A 17,177-nucleotide genomic window follows, 5' to 3' on the forward strand; every position below is an offset into this window, starting at 1 on the left:
ACAAAATTTCACAAACAGAAAACAAAGACTGAGAAATTGCTTTTCAACTTTTTTGGACAGATTAAACATCTTAGGCCACCAATAGATTTGTTGTTTTATTTCAGTCTGTTTTTTAATACAGTACAACAAGAAAACACAGGAAATGTGTTTGCTGCATTAACAACAAGAAAAAAACTGAAAATAAAGTTTCATAATTTTTATGGCTGCAATCACCATAATCACTTGGTGGGTGGAAGCATCAAAGAATGCCGTCTGTTTTTAAGAGTGGCAAATCGGTCAATCACTCTGTTATGACTCCGATGCTGAAGTGTGTCTCGCAGAGTTATTTAAACGGTTCGGCGAAATTTCTGTTCGGGACCGCCGACCCCAGGGGGTTAATTACATGGGAATTAGCTTTCACTGTCGCTTTCTCTCCTAATGGTCCTTCTGATTCGAAACACCTGTCTCGAGATCGCGAGCTTCAGTTGCACTCAAACGCCCAGCGTGTGTCCCCCATCCATCCATCCAACTATTATTTTTGGTAATTAATTAATAATGATCACCGACAACAATAATAATTATTATTATTGATGTTGCTGTCGATAATAAATTAATAATTTAATTAATCACTAATAATAATTACTTGCCTTGGTGACTGTGTTCAGTTCTAATTAAAAAGGGGCTGTCAAACAAAACTGCTGCAGGCCTTGCATTGGCTTACTCACAGGGGGGCTGAAAACCCACATAGGGGCCCCAAAGGGCAAAACTGCTGCGGGCCCCAGTGTGGACTAACCCGCATGGGCCCCACCTGGGATTATTATGGGTTTGCCCTGCCCACACTGGCCCACAGTAAACCCACACCTGCCCATGCAGGGCCCAAATGGGCATGTTTGCTGGGTTGTTTGTAAAACCACAACTAAAATACTCAGCTATGTGCTCCACGCTGCTAAGACCAAGTATATGTCTGCCGTTTCATGCGCATTTGCGAATGGATTTAAGTCAGCACTCAAGAATCAATGAAAAGTTAAAAGACAGAAAGAACTCAGAATTCCGACTTATTAAATCAGAACTCTGACTTAATTATTAAGTCAGAATTTTGAGATAAATGGGTTTGTTTTTCTCCTCCGGGTGGTGGAAACAGGCTTCCATAATATGGATGTAGTATGTGTTGTCATCTTTTTTTTTTATTTTCCAGGAAGGAGAGACCAGTAAGTCATCAGGTCAGTAATGGGCTGTATGGAGTTCATGCATACAAAAAGAAAAGAAAAGAAAAAAAATAGGGATTCAGCACAGTTGGTGTTTGGACCCCTAATAAAATGATACAGAATACCAATCAAAGGTTTGAGTACACCAGCTTGAAACCATAATTAATCTTTAAACTTCTTTACACACTTCTTCATTAGCAAGACTATATATCAATCCTATTGAGCCATTAAGAGTCAGAATTATTTTAGATTAACTGCCATTAGATGCAGAAAGGGCAAGAACATGAGGAGTTCATGTCCTGACCATGTTCTGGCCGTCTTTGCTGGTGCAGGGATTGGTGATCTCAGTCAGAATGGCCTATTTTAAATGCATACCATTCCAGCAGGATCATGACTGATTGGTAGTCCCTCATTCTTAAAACACACCTCAAAATTTGTAGCTATCTGGCAAAGTGAAGAGCAAGCCAAATGAATGACTCAGCTTGTCCTATAGAAAATAAGCAGTTATTTTTTTATTAAATACTATTTTTTCTTTTAGACACAGAAACCATACAAGGAAGGAAGCATCACATTTATCAAGTCCCTGTAAATGTTTATCCCTTCTATACATCTATAGGAACAGCCCAATATGGAAAAGACAGACCAAGATGGAAGTTGCCTGATCCTTTTACTGAAAGTATTCATCCTGCTGTGTGGAAATTTCTGCAAAAGAAAAATGAAATTAGAACCATCAACAAAGAAATGAGTAAATACTTCTGTGAAGTGCACCTGGATACTTCTGATGTCAAACTCACTCCTTTGCCTACTTTGCTAAAACAGAAGTGTTTGTCAGTCAAGCACATAGACAGCTGGAAAAAGAATGCGACAGACGCATTCCAGAACATAATGACCAAGTACAAGACCACTGAATGTGTTGTGAATAACCCTGTGTGGACGGTGGCTGAAAAGGAAATTTCCTCGTTAGCAAAACAAGACGTCATCCTACTGCATGATCAGACCAAAGGGGTTCTGACAGTTGCAGGCTTAGTTCAAGATGTTGATCGGCTGAAGCAAGTGGTTGAGGGAATCGTGCACAAAGTCACCAATCAAATAGAGAGAGCGACTCAAATTGTCTCTGATGAGCTGCAGGTGCCCCCAGGCATGTTCTACATACTGCAGCAAGATGGCCTCCAGCAGGAAGCCAGTCATTACCCAGAGATGACTTATGCATACAAATCTGATGTCAAGAAACTGATTCTGTCTGGTTTACTTTTTGAAGTGCTTCCCTTGAAAAGTTGGATTTTAGAACATCGACTGAAAATGAAACAGAAGCAGGTGGAGATTGAACCTGATATTTTGAGTTTTCTCAGTGCTGTCAACAGTGAAGAGATGTCGTCTCACCTCTTTACCTCTTGCGGCATCGCTGCTGTTTACGGGATTGATGGTTCCAACGTGGTGCTGACTGGAAATTCTGACAAGACTCTGGCTGACGCTCAGCGACGACTGCGGGATGCTCTGACATTTCAGAATATTGCCGTTAAGGACTGGGCTGTCTTGAGCAGACCTGAGTGGCAGATATTAAACGAAAAATTAAAGGACACTTACAGCTCATCTAAGAAGAACACAGTGACCATAAAGCTTACTGCCCAAGATAGAATCACAGTGTCTGGATTTTGTGAAGATGTGAAAGAAGTCTGTGAAAGCCTGTCTGATTTTATCAACAGATATACACGCGTGCAAGAGGTTGTCCAAGTCCAATCTACTGTAGTCACAAAATATATTCATGAGAGGAAAATACAGACTTGGAAGACTTTTCTAACCTCTAAAGATGCTGAGGTCTTTTTTGAGTCAAAGAGACCCCGTATACAACTGAAAGGAACACAGTACTCTATCCAGGAAGTGAAGAGCTTCTTTCAAAAAATAGTAAACTCTCTTCATGTAGATTTCCTGAAGATTGTCAAACCTGGAGCAAAGAAATATTTTCTGGAGAAACAAGACGTGTTCAATACCATGATTCTGAAGGATACTAACTGCATGGTGGTGTTGCAGGAGGACGTGATACCGGAGGAAATGGAGGAAGTAGGCAGTGTGTCAACTTACTGTAAGGTACAGATGCCCAATGGATTGATTATCACAGTTGCCAAAGCTGACCTATGCAAGTATCAAGCTGATGTGGTTGTCAATGCCTCAAATGAACATCTGCAGCATATTGGGGGTCTGGCGTTGGCCCTCCTTCAGGCTGCCGGGCCACAGTTACAGGATGTCTGTGATCGCTACAGAAGCAGGAATGGAGATCTTAAACCTGGCGATGCCATCATCACAGAAGCGGGCCAACTTCCCTGTCAGTATGTTATCCATGCAGTTGGGCCCAGGTTCTCTGACTGGGGCAGAAGCACCGCTGTGCGGCTTCTCAGGCGTGTTGTCAGGCAGGCTCTGAATCTGGTCGTGGCAAAGGGGTGCCGCTCTGTAGCCATCCCAGCTATCAGCTCTGGTATTTTTGGATTCCCACTGGATCTCTGCACAGAGACCATTGCAGGAGTGGTCCGTGAGCACTGTGTGGGCCATGTCCCAGGGAGTAGCTCTCTGAATGAGATTCACCTAGTGAACCATGATGAAAAGACCGCGCAAGCCATGACTGAGGCTATGAAGACAGTTTTTTCTGAGCAGCAAGTACAGCTGATGTTACGACCAAGCAAGCCAGTTTTCTTGGAAGACACTAGCAGGACAAGGTCTGCTCTGGGATTCAATGTCCAGCCATTCAGAAAGGCTACGAGGGGTGAAGTGCTGGAGAGGATGCACACTGGAGAAGGTCTTAGAATCTGGCTTAGAAGAGGAAACATCCAAGATGCAGCAGTGAGTACCAGGAATGGTGTTTTATTCAAAAGTTATAAATGAATCAAGATGGATCACAGTCTCATTGTCTATGACCCGCCTCCACTTTGTAGCCCATATGTGAAGTTACATAGTGCAAACTTACATTGCCCCTTGGCAGTCTGTTAGAGACACCTGGTACATACAGTGGTACCTTGATTTACGAGCATAATTCGTTCCGGAAACATGCTTGTAATCCAAAGCACTCATATATCAAAGCGAATTTTCCCATTAGAAATAATGGAAACTCATATGATCCGTTCCACAACTCAAAAATATTCATATAAAAATTAATACAAAATATAAAGTAAAAATACATAAAACAAATTAACCTGCGCTTTACCTTTGAAAAGAATTGTGGATGGTGTGAGGGAGACGAGAGAGGAGAAGAGGAGGGTTATTTTGTAGGACGACTTTCACTATAATTAACGGAATTATTACCATCTGTTGGCTTACTTGAATCTTTTTCTGTTTGTGCGACTTTAACAAGGAACCCATCCAATGCAGTGTGTCAACTTACTGTAAGATACAGATACCCAATGGATTATCACAGTTGCCAAAGCTGACCTATGCAAGTATCAAGCTGATGTGGTTGTCAATTCCTCTAATGAAGGTCTGCAGCGGGCTTGTTGTTTGTGTTGTATTAGGTAATAAGTAATCTAGGGATGATTTAAAATACACAGGAAGATTAGGTCATATGCAAATACTACGCCACTTTATATAAGGGGCTTGATCGTCCGTGGATCTTGGTATCTGCCGGAGTTCCTGGAACCGATCCCCCTGGATACCAAAGGCCAACTTTCAGTAACTCAGCAGGAATCTTTTTAAAAATAACAAAACAAATGTTTTGTTGCTGACAAAAGACAAAATATGTTCTGTGGAAATCTTGTAATGATCAAATTTTTAATGCTGGTCGAAAATTCTGGTCATGTTCCCACTTCCTGAATTGTTTCATTATGCAGTCGTAGCTTTCTCTGGGGTTGTTGGATTCTGACATATTTAATTGTACAGAAGCCTGAAGATGTCCTCAGCCAATGAAAATTATTATGCTGCTTGGAAACAAATAAAGAAGAGCTTTGCTTTCAAAGCTCTTTGTAAAACAATTACTATTTTGAGTTAACTTAAATGGTATCATTGTATTTATGCATTTATCCATTTTTCCATTCCAGTGTTTCAGAAGACAGTTTGCAGACTATAAGCTGACCCATAGGGGGCAGTACGGGCAGCATGATGAACTTCCACAGGCTACTGGTCCCTCTGGTCCTTTGCAACAGAGCTCCTCTGGTAGGAAGTCATCAGAGATCAGCACTTGCGGTGGGGCATTTCACTTTTGGGGGGGCAACTTCTGTCACTGTGATATGCACATGCACAAAAGTCACTTAAGACAAATTGATACAAAAGGAAAACTCAATATATAACAGTTTACTCTGAGTTAAGGATTTTTCAGTTAAAAAGTTTGAATCAATCAATTTTTAATTTATAAAGCACTGTTAACACCAGAGTCTAAACCAAATTCGTAGTGTTTTGTGGATGAAAACTATGCAAATTTACATTATGTTCATTTCTACTGCGCTGTTCATGGGGGGTCCAAGGCCTTTTAACACCAGGCCTGAGTCTTCTTTAAACTCCACATAGTCACGCCATGAGAGAAGGTGCAGGGGATACTACTCAAATGGAAGCTGAATTTAATCTTGGTCATTTGAAGTGTTTCGCTAAATTGTAATTCAAAGAAATATTTGAGCAGTTTCACCAACCCAGTAGTTACTCATTTAATTTTTATACCTGCAGAATCACGTCCACCTTCATGGTCTTTCTTCTTCCATCTAGGATTCTTTAGCCAAATCTCTACACCATCTCTGGGTGTGTATATGATGCGTGTAGGAAGCCTGATGTTGGAGGTGTCCTCTGGAGACATCACCAAGCAGAACACGGACGCCATTGTCAACTCCTCTAATGAATCATTCACTCTCAAAACAGGTGATTGTTGCATGATATATATTCATTTTGGGAAAACCTCTTCTGGTTTCCTGTAAAATGCAATTCATTTGCATTTTATTCATTTTACATGGAGTACCTTACATTTGTCTATGTTAAATTTCATCTGCCAGGTATCGGCCCAGTCACTAATTAAATCAAGATCCCGCTGAATTTTATTCAATTCATTTGCATTACATTTGCATTTTACATAAATGATATAGACACCAATATATACAGTAAACTGGTGAAATTTGCAGATGACACCAAGGTGGGTGGTGTAGCAGATACTGAACTAGCGGCTCAGCAACTACAGCGGGATCTTGATTTAATTAGTGACTGGGCCGATACCTGGCAGATGAAATTTAACATAGACAAATGTAAGGTACTCCATGTAGGGAGCAGAAATATAAAGTATAGGTATTTTATGGGACCTACTGAAATGTAGCTGATTATGAGAAAGACCTTGGTGTGTATGTTGATGCTTCCATGTCTCATTCTCGCCAGTGAGGGGAAGCAATAAAAAAGGCCAATAGGATGTTGGGGTATATCTCCAGGTGTGTGGAGTTTAAGTCAAGGGAGGTAATGCTAAGATTATACAATTCCTTGGTGAGACCTCACCTAGAATATTGTGTGCAGGTTTGGTCACCATATCTTAAAAAGGACATTGCGGCCTTAGAAAAGGTGCAGCGTAGGGCCACAAGAATGATTCCTGGTCTTAGAGGAATGTCAAACGAGGAAAGGTTAGTTGAGCTAAATCTGTTCAGCCTCAAGCAAAGGAGACTGAGGGGGTACATGATCCAGGTCTATAAGATTCTAACAGGTTTGGATGCTGTTCAACCAAATAGTTACTTCAGCATTAGTTCAAATACAAGAACTCGTGGCCATAGGTGGAAATTAGCGGGAGAACATTTCAAACTGGATTTAAGGAAGCACTTCTTTACACAGCATGTAGTCAGAGTATGGAATAGTCTTCCTGATAACGTAGTGCAAGCTGAATCTTTGGGTTCCTTTAAATCAGAACTAGATAAGATTTTAACAACTCTGAGCTATTAGTTAAGTTCTCCCCAAGCGAGCTCGATGGGCCGAATGGCCTCCTCTCGTTTGTATAGTTCTTATATTTTTTAGTGAAACCTCTGCCAGACGTCTAGATCATGAATATATTGCGTTGGTCGGTCCAGGACCATATCAGTTAATCATAGACGCATTAAGCTTCCACCTACATATCGGCTAGAAATGCCATTGCTTTGCATCTTTATCACCAAGCTAGTCCACATTCCTTGCCTCCATGGTTACTGCAGGTGTTTCCAGAGCAATTCTGATGGCAGCTGGCTTTGCTGTGGAGGATGAATGTAAAAGGTTGGGTAAGTCTTGCAGTCTGTGCTTCACACAACATTTCTGTCACATAGATCCCCCACAGTGCACAAAAGAAACCTCACAGTGGGGAGCTTAAGGACAAAATTAGCATATGATGCAAATGATTAAAGTGCTGCTTCTTTAATTGTTTAAAATTAAGTAGCTTTTGTCTAGAACCAATAGTCTCATTTTCTGCCTGCATCTTTGCTTCGTAATGGAACAAAATTTGTAACTAAAATGCCAACAAAAAAAATCAGTGTTAATGTAGACGGTTATTCCTCAGATTGGAATGTATTGTGATAACAGGAGGCCATTTTGGGAAGTAAAGTTAGGTCTGTGCTTTGTGCTGATTCACTCGTCCTTCCCTTTCTCCCATCCTGTAAACCTGATCAGATACCTGTTGTGGCACCAGAATTGGTCTTTAATACAGATATCTGAGTCTGGTTTTTTTTTTTTTTTTTCTTTTATCCTTCCATTTTCAAACTTTTCAAACCAATGTTGTGTTGATCCAGTCATTTCAATGTCCTGTAATCCTGATGGGGGAGACTCTGCTCCCCCCCCCCCAGTTAAATACTAGGCCATGCTTACCACAGTGGTTCCTACTGTACACTTAAGTTGTTTTTTTTAATTTTTTTTTATTAATAAATTCACTTTCAGGCTCCCAGCCACACAAGGGTTATTTACTCACCCAGCCAGGACAGCTGTCCTGTAAAAACATAATTCACATTGTTGGGCAGACTGACCCCAATAAAATCAAGGAGGTGGTCTACAAGGTGCTTCAAGTGTGTGAAGAGAAGCGGTTTGGTTCAGTCTCTTTTCCAGCCATCAGCACTGGTATGTAAGCAAAGTTACTGGTGAATAACCAGTTTGCGTAAGCTTATGATTTTTCCTTTCTGTATTCTTGGCATGATTCTCACACTAGAAAATGTATATTCTGTCACGTTTTCCCAGCTAGTAGTACAGATTGCCTGTTTCTAGCAGTATACATAGGTGTAGATTAGGTTCTGTGTAGCTTGCGGGTGAGTAGACTTTTCCAGCAAACATGAGATGTTTGACAGACGTGTAGATAATGTCTGTATTGCATCGGTCGGCCCAGGACCACATTTCTATGTCTGCACGACGGGCAACTCAGGTTCAGTATTTGGGCATCTGACTACAATCCGTCTTGCATGTAGGTGCGCAGTTCAATATTTGAATGTCTGGTTTAGGGCTGCAACAATTCGAGTAACTCGAATAATTCGATTACAAAAAATCCTCGATGCAAATTCTTTGCTTCGATGCTTTGTGTAATCCGCACGACTGTGTACCGCTTAGTGATCAGCGTGTTTCACTCGGAGGATTATTACTGTCGCACAGTGTGCTTACGCTGCATTACGTGTAGCAGGTTTGATTTGTTGGTCCGTTGGAGGAAGACAGGGGAAATAGTGAGGAAAGTCAGAGAAAAAGACGAAAACATGTCTAAAGTTTGGGACCATTTCAAACAGAAGAAAAGCGAAAATACTGTACAGTGTGTCCATTGTAAAAAAGAATTAGCTTACAATAGCACAATGTCAATAATTCAACATCAACAGAAAGCACCCAGTCTATGCATCCATTCCACAGAGTGGAACCGATACAAGGTAAGCGTGAGCGTTTCACTCACATTTACGGCTGAACAAAGACCTGCGATAGAAACGTATTTATGGGCATATGTGTGAATAAAAAAGTATAACAAGATTCAGCCCAAGAAGCCCCTATTTTTCCTTAACAAAAACACTGATAGCACAACAGATGTGAAAATAATGCTGTCGTAGTTTAATTAACATGGAGCTGGAGCCTGTCTATACACTAAGAGCAAAGAGACAGTTCCGTTACAGAGATGGTGAACTCAGGTGGAGTGAAGGAAAATACCAGCAATGCTTGTAATCGCTACTAAACCTTTACTGGTAAAGAGCTGGCAAGAGTTAATCAAACCAGCTTTTCAACAAGCTGAAAGGTGAAGAAAAGCGATGTTTTCAGCTGCTCCCATCCACTGCCGTTTGTCTTCCACAGCAGCAAGGCTACAGTAAAGCTATACAAGTTAAAATAGAAGCTGTTTGTATGCAGATAAACTGTTAGCTTAGTTTGACACAATATTTAAATTTGTCAACTTGCAGCAGGCTGACAGCAGCCGTCACACTTTGTCGCAGTGATACCTGCAGTGTGCAGGGGTCAGTCTAAAGGGGAGCATGGGGTGTACTCAACTAGATCTATTTCAAGGCTTTAGTAATATTATTTTGCAGATTTAGATTAATATGAATATCACATAATTATAATATATATTATATAAAAATTACCCAGCCCCCCTCCCCCAACAGCCAATAAAACTTTGACACTGAATTATCCAACGGCCACATGCTCCTTTAAAGGCTTACACACACACACACTCATTCTCGCACTCATATTCACTTACACACACGTGAACATGCACACACCATCCCTACCTCATCCAGGAGATACAATCCTGTCAGAAGGGTTTTTCAGTAGCCGATGCCGATATTTAGGAGTGAGGGTCAGCCAATGGCCGATATATGCTGCCGATTTTTTTGGCCGATAATTGGACGTTTTCCCCTCTATCTGCATGGTAAAATATCACACTAATAACAAATGATACACAAAAATTCTCAACTTTGCATTTATTGAATACTGACTTATGTACATTTAAATATAAACTTAAACACAATACAACTTATAAACAATAAAAATAGCATCAGAATCTTTCAGTGCACAATATAGTGTTGGAAAAAATGCAAGGTTAGCTTTTTTATTATAGTGCCTTCATCTTCAATTCATTCTACAATTCCAGTATTCCATGCACATTAAAATAATTACACTCTAATACATTTTGAAAGAAAAAAAAACACTAGTAACTAAGTGCATCATGATATGATGAGTAGTGTACAAGGCCCGAAACCTTTCACTAACATGTTGTTTATGTTGTTAGCAGACAGACAGCTTACAAGCCAAATTCACAATTAGAATCTAGCGAAAATAAAATAACTTTGTCGTATTACACAGCCTTGTATGCAAGGACAACGTAAGCCCCTATTGATTGTGACGCTGTCGACGGATAAGCCCGTATAAAGGATAGACGCGTTTAATGAAGAAACTAACTGCGCAAAGTCGTGCACTTTTTATCTAGACGTCTGACATATTGTTCGAATCTGAGCTCTCAAATGCAAACAAGTTGCACAGAAGGACCATTGTCACCATCAGCTCAAATGAATGGTAACCACGCTTTCGAACAAACAGATTTCTCCGCCATGCATTGTTCTTAGCTGCTGTGTCTCCGAGGACGCCGCAGTCTTTGAGAGAGCTGCCTGCTCCGCCCCACACGCACAGAGTGAAACTCTCCAACACAAGAAAATAAAACAGAACTGATAACATCGTGCTAGGGTGACCACCTAATCCATGTCAGGAGGGACACTATGAGCTACAACAGGATTTGTAAACTACCATTTCATACATTTCAATTAAAAGGACCAGGATTTCACTTAAGCACTGGGTTATTGCCGTATGCTGATTGGTCAGTCTCCTATAATCATGCATATGTGTCAGTAATGTTAATGCGAAACAGCTGGATGAGTCTTTCAATCTACCGAGGTGAAATCAGTTTTAGGTTGGATGTTCGACGGATATTCAGATCCACACTCTCCAGACTTAGCGGTGGGGCATCACTCACGCTAGCCGGCATAAGGCGGTCGAAAGAAGGCCAGATCAATTCACAGCCTCGGAGGCGCCCGCGCTGCTGACTTAGGGACCGTCAACAAATTACTGTCAGAATAATAAAATACTGATTGCTTGCAATAACTTCAATGCAATGGGACCCAGTAACTCCAAAATGAGTGCATATTCTGCAAATACCTGACATGCACAGGACACAGTGAACTTTACTGGTTTTTAACACTTTATTGCATTTTAAAGTATCATTCTAAAAGGGAAAAAAAAAAGATTTCTTTCAATAGCTTCTAGGCCGTAGGAGCCTGCGACCCAAAACCTAGTTACAATTGTAGTACTACCTTAGGCCTATGGGACACAGCAACTTTAATTCAATTTTAACCCTTTGTGTACTTGATATGATTTTTTATTCTCAAAAATTAGGCCTTTTCTGTCAATAACTTCTAGCCCGTAGGAGCCTGTGACCCAAAACCTAGTACCAATTGTAGTACTACCTAAGGCCTATAGGACACATCAATTTTCATTTGATTTTAACCCTTTGTTTAATTGATATGATTTTTTTCCTCTAAAATTAGGGCTTTTCTTTCAATAGCTCCTAGTAACTGCATCTGAATTAGACACTGAAGGAGACCTTGTGCTTCATTTAACGACACCAAAGGGCTCTGACCATGCGTCAGTTTTTCATGCACTGGGTATGAGAATGTGTTGATGACCTAGGTCTGAGGGAAGCGGGGATTTGGAAGGACGGGATCTATAAAGGAAGGTAAGGCACAGGAGATGCTGAGAACACAGAATAAAAGCTCAGTAAGTCGCATGAAAACAAAAATACCTGACATACAATGTGGGGGCAATCCAGGCATTAAAGGCAGTGGGACAGATGCAGTCACTTAGTCATCTGACTAGGGTAGGTATGGGATGTGACAGTAAATTTCTGAAAATTTCTTAGAGGTGCTATATACTGGGTTTTATTAACATTGAACATGATTGGGGTGACAATTTCACAATAAAAATACATATAGAGTGCTTGAAGTGATACAAAAGTTGCTGTGTCCCATAGGACTCATGAAGTACTACAATTGGTACTAGGTTTTGGGTCACAGGCTCCAACGGCCTAGAAGCTATTGAAAGAAAAGGCCTAATTTTAGAGAAAAAAAATCATATCAATTAAACAAAGGGTTAAAATCAAATGAAAGTTGCTGTGTCCTATAGGCCAAAGGTAGTACTACAATTGGTACTAGGTTTTGGGTCACAGGCTCCAACGGCCTAGAAGCTATTGACAGAAAAGGCCTAATTTTTGAGAATAAAAAATCATATCAAGTACACAAAGGGTTAAAATTGAATGAGAGTTGCTGTGTCCTATAGGCCTTAGGTAGTACTACAATTGGTACTAGGTTTTGGGTCACAGGCTCCTACGGGCTAGAAGTTATTGACAGAAAAGGCCTAATTTTTGAGAATAAAAAATCATATCAAGTACACAAAGTAGGGGTGCACCGATTGCAGTTTTCTGGCCGATCAACGATCACCGATCCTTAGGCAACCTTACCTGCCGATCTCGATTTTTTTTTGCCGATCTTGTTTCTTTCATAACTAAAAGACAGTTACTTCAATGTTTCCATTTTTATTGAGTAAATTGATATGAATACTCACAAAACATGAGGTAGTGTCCTCAAATATAAATGAACATATAAATGAGCATTGCTGTTTGAACTACAAAATCATATTTTTTCTTCCAGACTTTAATTTCTCTAATTTTGTAAAAAAAATATATATATATAGCTGTTATGACACACTTGTCCAAAAAATAGGGAGGGAGGCAGCCTGCACTGCACCTCTCTCGGGAATGGGAGAAAAGGCTGATTTAACCCTCTGGGGCCTAGCGGTAGGAAATACACTTTCACTGACTGGGGCATGATCACACATTTCATCACACTTAATTCATGGCAAATAAATTATTTCTTATATATTTGTTTTGCCATTACACTCATCTTTATTTTAATATATATTGTAAATATGTCAGATTTTTGTTAAGTTTAAAATTTGACATCAAAGTATAGACATTGCAAAATGCAGTTTGGAACACTTGCAGAAACATTATAAAAGTACATAGTAAGCAATGCTGGCAGTTTGTTTTGATCCCAGATATCTGATCACCAAAGTCTTGGCTACATGAAGATGACTAAATGGTGTAGATGCAACATTAATTTGGATAAATAAATAAGAAAAACCTAACTCATGTAACTATTTCTGGCTCCTTTCATTGAATATGTAGCAACTTTCATGTGTATGAATGAGCCATTGTCACCTGGCCACGTCCCCAACCCCCTTTTATGGCGCTGAAGGGGATGTATCTGGATCGCGTTTCACCGTTGCGCTGTTAATCAAATTACCATGCGAATGCGATTTGAATACGCGCTAATGCGGCTATTTAGAATGTGAATAGCGATCTTCGGGTGAGAGCGGTACTACGCGCCCCCGATGCAGGTAAAACAAAGTAAGATGACATGGTTTACTTTTTTGCCGATTTAACCTAATTAAAAAAACTTTAATACTTCCGACAATGGACGTTTTGAAAAGAAGACAGATTACGGATTTAGCCAGCGTTTTTTTCATGATTATACATTAAGATTTCAGCGAGATATTTATAAACTGAAATAGACGCGAAAAGTACGCGATGTCGTCGACGACATACTCGACCCCAAAGAGTTAAAAGCATATAACTAAGATCGGTGGATCTCATGGGAATATGGTCGATTTCTGATCCCCTCAAATTAACGTGATCGAGGCCGATCGATCGGTGCGCCGATCGATCGGTGCACCCCTAACACAAAGGGTTAAAATTGAATTAAAGTTGCTGTGTCCCATAGGCCTAAGGTAGTACTACAATTGGTACTAGGTTTTAGGTCACAGGCTCCAACGGCCTAGGAGCTATTGAAAGAAAAGGCCTAATTTTAGAGGGAAAAAATCATATCAATTAAACAAAGGGTTAAAATCAAATGAAAATTGATGTGTCCTATAGGCCAAAGGTAGTACTACAATTGATACTAGGTTTTAGGTCACAGGCTCCAACGGCCTAGAAGCTATTGACAGAAAAGGCCTAATTTTAGAAGGAAAAAATCATATCAATTAAACAAAGGGTTAAAATCAAATGAAAGTTGCTGTGTCCTATAGGCCAAAGGTAGTACTACAATTGGTACTAGGTTTTAGGTCACAGGCTCCAACGGCCTAGAAGCTATTGACAGAAAAGGCCTAATTTTGGAGAGAAAAAATCATTTCAAGTACACAAAGGGTTAAACTTGAATGAGAGTTGCTGTGTCCTATAGGCCTTAGGTAGTACTACAATTGGTACTAGGTTTTGGGTCACAGGCTCCTACGGGTTAGAAGCTATTGACAGAAAAGGCTTAATTTTTGAGAATAAAAAATCATATCAAGTACACAAAGGGTTAAAATTGAATAAGAGTTGCTGTGTCCGATAGGCCTTAGGTAGTACTACAATTGGTACTAGGTTTTGGGTCGCAGGCTCCTACGGCCTAGAAGCTATTGAAAGAAATCTATTTACCCACTTTTCCCTTTTAGAATGATACTTTAAAATGCAATAAAGTGTTAAAAACCAGTAAAGTTCACTGTGTCCTGTGCATGTCAGGTATTTGCAGAATATGCACTCATTTTGGAGTTACTGGGTCCCATTGCATTGAAGTTATTGCAAGCAATCAGTATTTTATTATTCTGACAGTAATTTGTTGACGGTCCCTAAGTCAGCGGGTGCGCTAGCGCCACCGAGGCTGTGAATTGATCTGGCCTACTTTCGACCGCCTTATGCCGGCTAGCGTGCGTGATGCCCCGCTGCTAAGTCTGGAGAGTGTGGATCTGAATATCCGTGGAATATCCAACCTAAAACTGATTTCACCTCGGTTTTCAACCTAGGAACTAACCAAACATTTTAGCAGAGCACAGAACCCTTTCAGCTTTAAAGTAGTTCGTAAAAGCTGAAGTAGCTCATAGTGTCCCTCCTGACATGGATTAGGTGGTCACCCTACATCGTGCTGAAATGGTAATAATTAAAATTAACAAAATGATTGATTTTTAACGATTAAAAAACGTGTGAGCCCACCAACAAGCGCACAAATCTGTCAGAATCAATGATCCTAAACGTTACCTGTAAGCTACGGTTGACTGAAGGCTCATTATCATTACGCCAGTTCCCCACGGCGTAATTCGCCTTCTTTTAAAGCAACATTTCATAGCAAACCAGTTAAATAAATGGGTCTTTGAAATATCAGAATTTAAGCCTTACCGTTTTCTCCCAGAACTCGTCCAAAACTTCTGGCTGAGGTCCTGTACAAGGCAGATGGGTCACGTGTTCCACAGCAACAATATCACTGGGCTGCCCGCAGAAGTGCCTGTCTGTAAATCGGCGTACTACCCTCGGATATCGGCCAATGCCGATACATTAAAAAATGCCAAATATCAGCCGGCCGATATATCGGTCGACCTCTAGTATGTTGTTCAATCGTTAAAAATGTTCCTAAAAAGGAAACCCATGAGTTGTTCATTTTAAGAAACCTGTATTTTTTCTTTTTTGAATAGTCACTATTGCTCTTTAATAAGAAAAGTATTTCTTATTCGATTAGTCAATTAATCGATGGAATAATCGATAGAATACTCGATTACTAAAATAATCGATAGCTGCAGCCCGAGTCTGGTTAGGAGATGTTTTGTATGTCTGTGTAAGTCTGGTGCAGGACCCAATACTGGCAGTTTAGAAGACGTCATAAAAACTCTCAAAAGATGTATTTTGGACTGATCTTTAGGTTGTTTGTACAAACAGTGCTACTCCCAGGATGACATGCATGGGAGAATAATGCTCAGTCCCTCTGTAACACAAAAGATGACATAAATTATATGTGCTTCCTCTGTTATTATTGACAACATACATATTTGTTTTTCTTATGGATAAAATCCCTAGCTTATCATTGCTACAGATGGTTCAGTACAGATGCTATGATGGTTCTGTGCATGTTTGCTAGGATTGGCCAGCTCGATAGTAACACCTAACCGGAACGCTGGGGTTTAGTGGAGGGGTTGGTTAATTTCCGAAAAATAAACTGTATTGTAAGGGGCAGTTAGCCTGTAATAAGTAAATAAAAGACGAGTTAATCACTGCCACAAATAGCAATTTATACCCCACCTCATAAAGTAAAGGCTTGTGAAGCAAAGATAAAATAACTGTGTTTACTCTAAACGATTCGTCTGGCCAGACAACACTGTTTCACAGACCAAACCTGCCATTTATACACCAAATAACAAAAATAACCAATTGCTAAATATCAAAACCAAACTACAACATAACAAAACATGCAGTTTTATTAAATAAAGACACAACAAACCTGCAAATATTAGTCGTGTTCGATTAACAACCATGAGCCTTTCTGAATATGGCAAACGATTTCACTTCATTCAGAGTTAAAAATCTTAAATTCGACATAAAATTTCGGTGGAGGCGGGAGCTGGAATAGCCCCCATCTGGTCAACACTTTGACCAATATTCGCCTTTTCACTGATTAAAATGGAGACATTTAAAAATCACAACGTTCACTATAAGCAGCATACCCTCAGGAGTCTCCACGCACAATCAACAACTTGGCCAAACCTCAAGTAAATCCCTCTTCCGCTTTTATATTCATGAGGAGTGTCATGGTGCAAAATAATTGAATGCCAAGGACACACCTCCCAACCCATCAGCTGACCCATTTCGTTCACATGGAAGACTGATAAAAATCAGATAAAGTCCCCCCCCCCACCCACCCAAAAAAAATACATCCATCCACCATAACCTTTTACAATACAGTGGTACGTCAGAACTCGAACTTAATCCGTTCAGAACTCCAGATCGAATCTTAAAAAGTTCGAGTTCTGATTGAATTTTCCCCATAAGAAATAATGGAAACCAAATAATTAGTTCCCAGCCCCAAAAAAATGACACTTAAATATGTTTTTTTAAGCATTTAAAAACAAAGTGAACCAGATAAAATAAGAAGTAGTCTGTACTAAATAAGAAGTAGTCTGTACTAAACACATCTAAGCACATTTATCAGAACAGTAATGTGTAAAGTAAGGCCC

General features: G+C 40.1%; 1 protein-coding gene and 1 long non-coding RNA gene across 2 annotated transcripts in view; one reads left to right on the plus strand and one right to left on the minus strand.

Annotated features, from left to right (window-relative positions):
* The window catches only part of LOC111834688 (protein mono-ADP-ribosyltransferase PARP14-like), a 30,369-nt gene that overhangs the window by 2,996 nt on the left and 10,196 nt on the right, over positions 1-17,177 (plus strand). Inside the window, exons 3-8 of the mRNA XM_072702457.1 lie at positions 1,175-1,199; positions 1,723-4,016; positions 5,204-5,348; positions 5,862-6,011; positions 7,310-7,372; positions 8,022-8,198. Of these exons, the coding sequence (XP_072558558.1) occupies positions 1,175-1,199; positions 1,723-4,016; positions 5,204-5,348; positions 5,862-6,011; positions 7,310-7,372; positions 8,022-8,198 (2,854 nt within the window). The remainder of the gene's footprint in view (positions 1-1,174; positions 1,200-1,722; positions 4,017-5,203; positions 5,349-5,861; positions 6,012-7,309; positions 7,373-8,021; positions 8,199-17,177) is intronic.
* LOC140579766 (uncharacterized) lies at positions 83-15,422 on the minus strand. The gene is made up of 4 exons (XR_011983627.1): positions 15,352-15,422; positions 9,827-9,959; positions 2,565-2,727; positions 83-1,886 (listed from the first exon to the last, which is right to left on the minus strand). It is a non-coding gene; the product is annotated as an uncharacterized lncRNA (long non-coding RNA).

The sequence above is a fragment of the Paramormyrops kingsleyae genome, chromosome 18, assembly GCF_048594095.1.
Source record: "Paramormyrops kingsleyae isolate MSU_618 chromosome 18, PKINGS_0.4, whole genome shotgun sequence".
Lineage (NCBI taxonomy): Eukaryota > Metazoa > Chordata > Actinopteri > Osteoglossiformes > Mormyridae > Paramormyrops > Paramormyrops kingsleyae.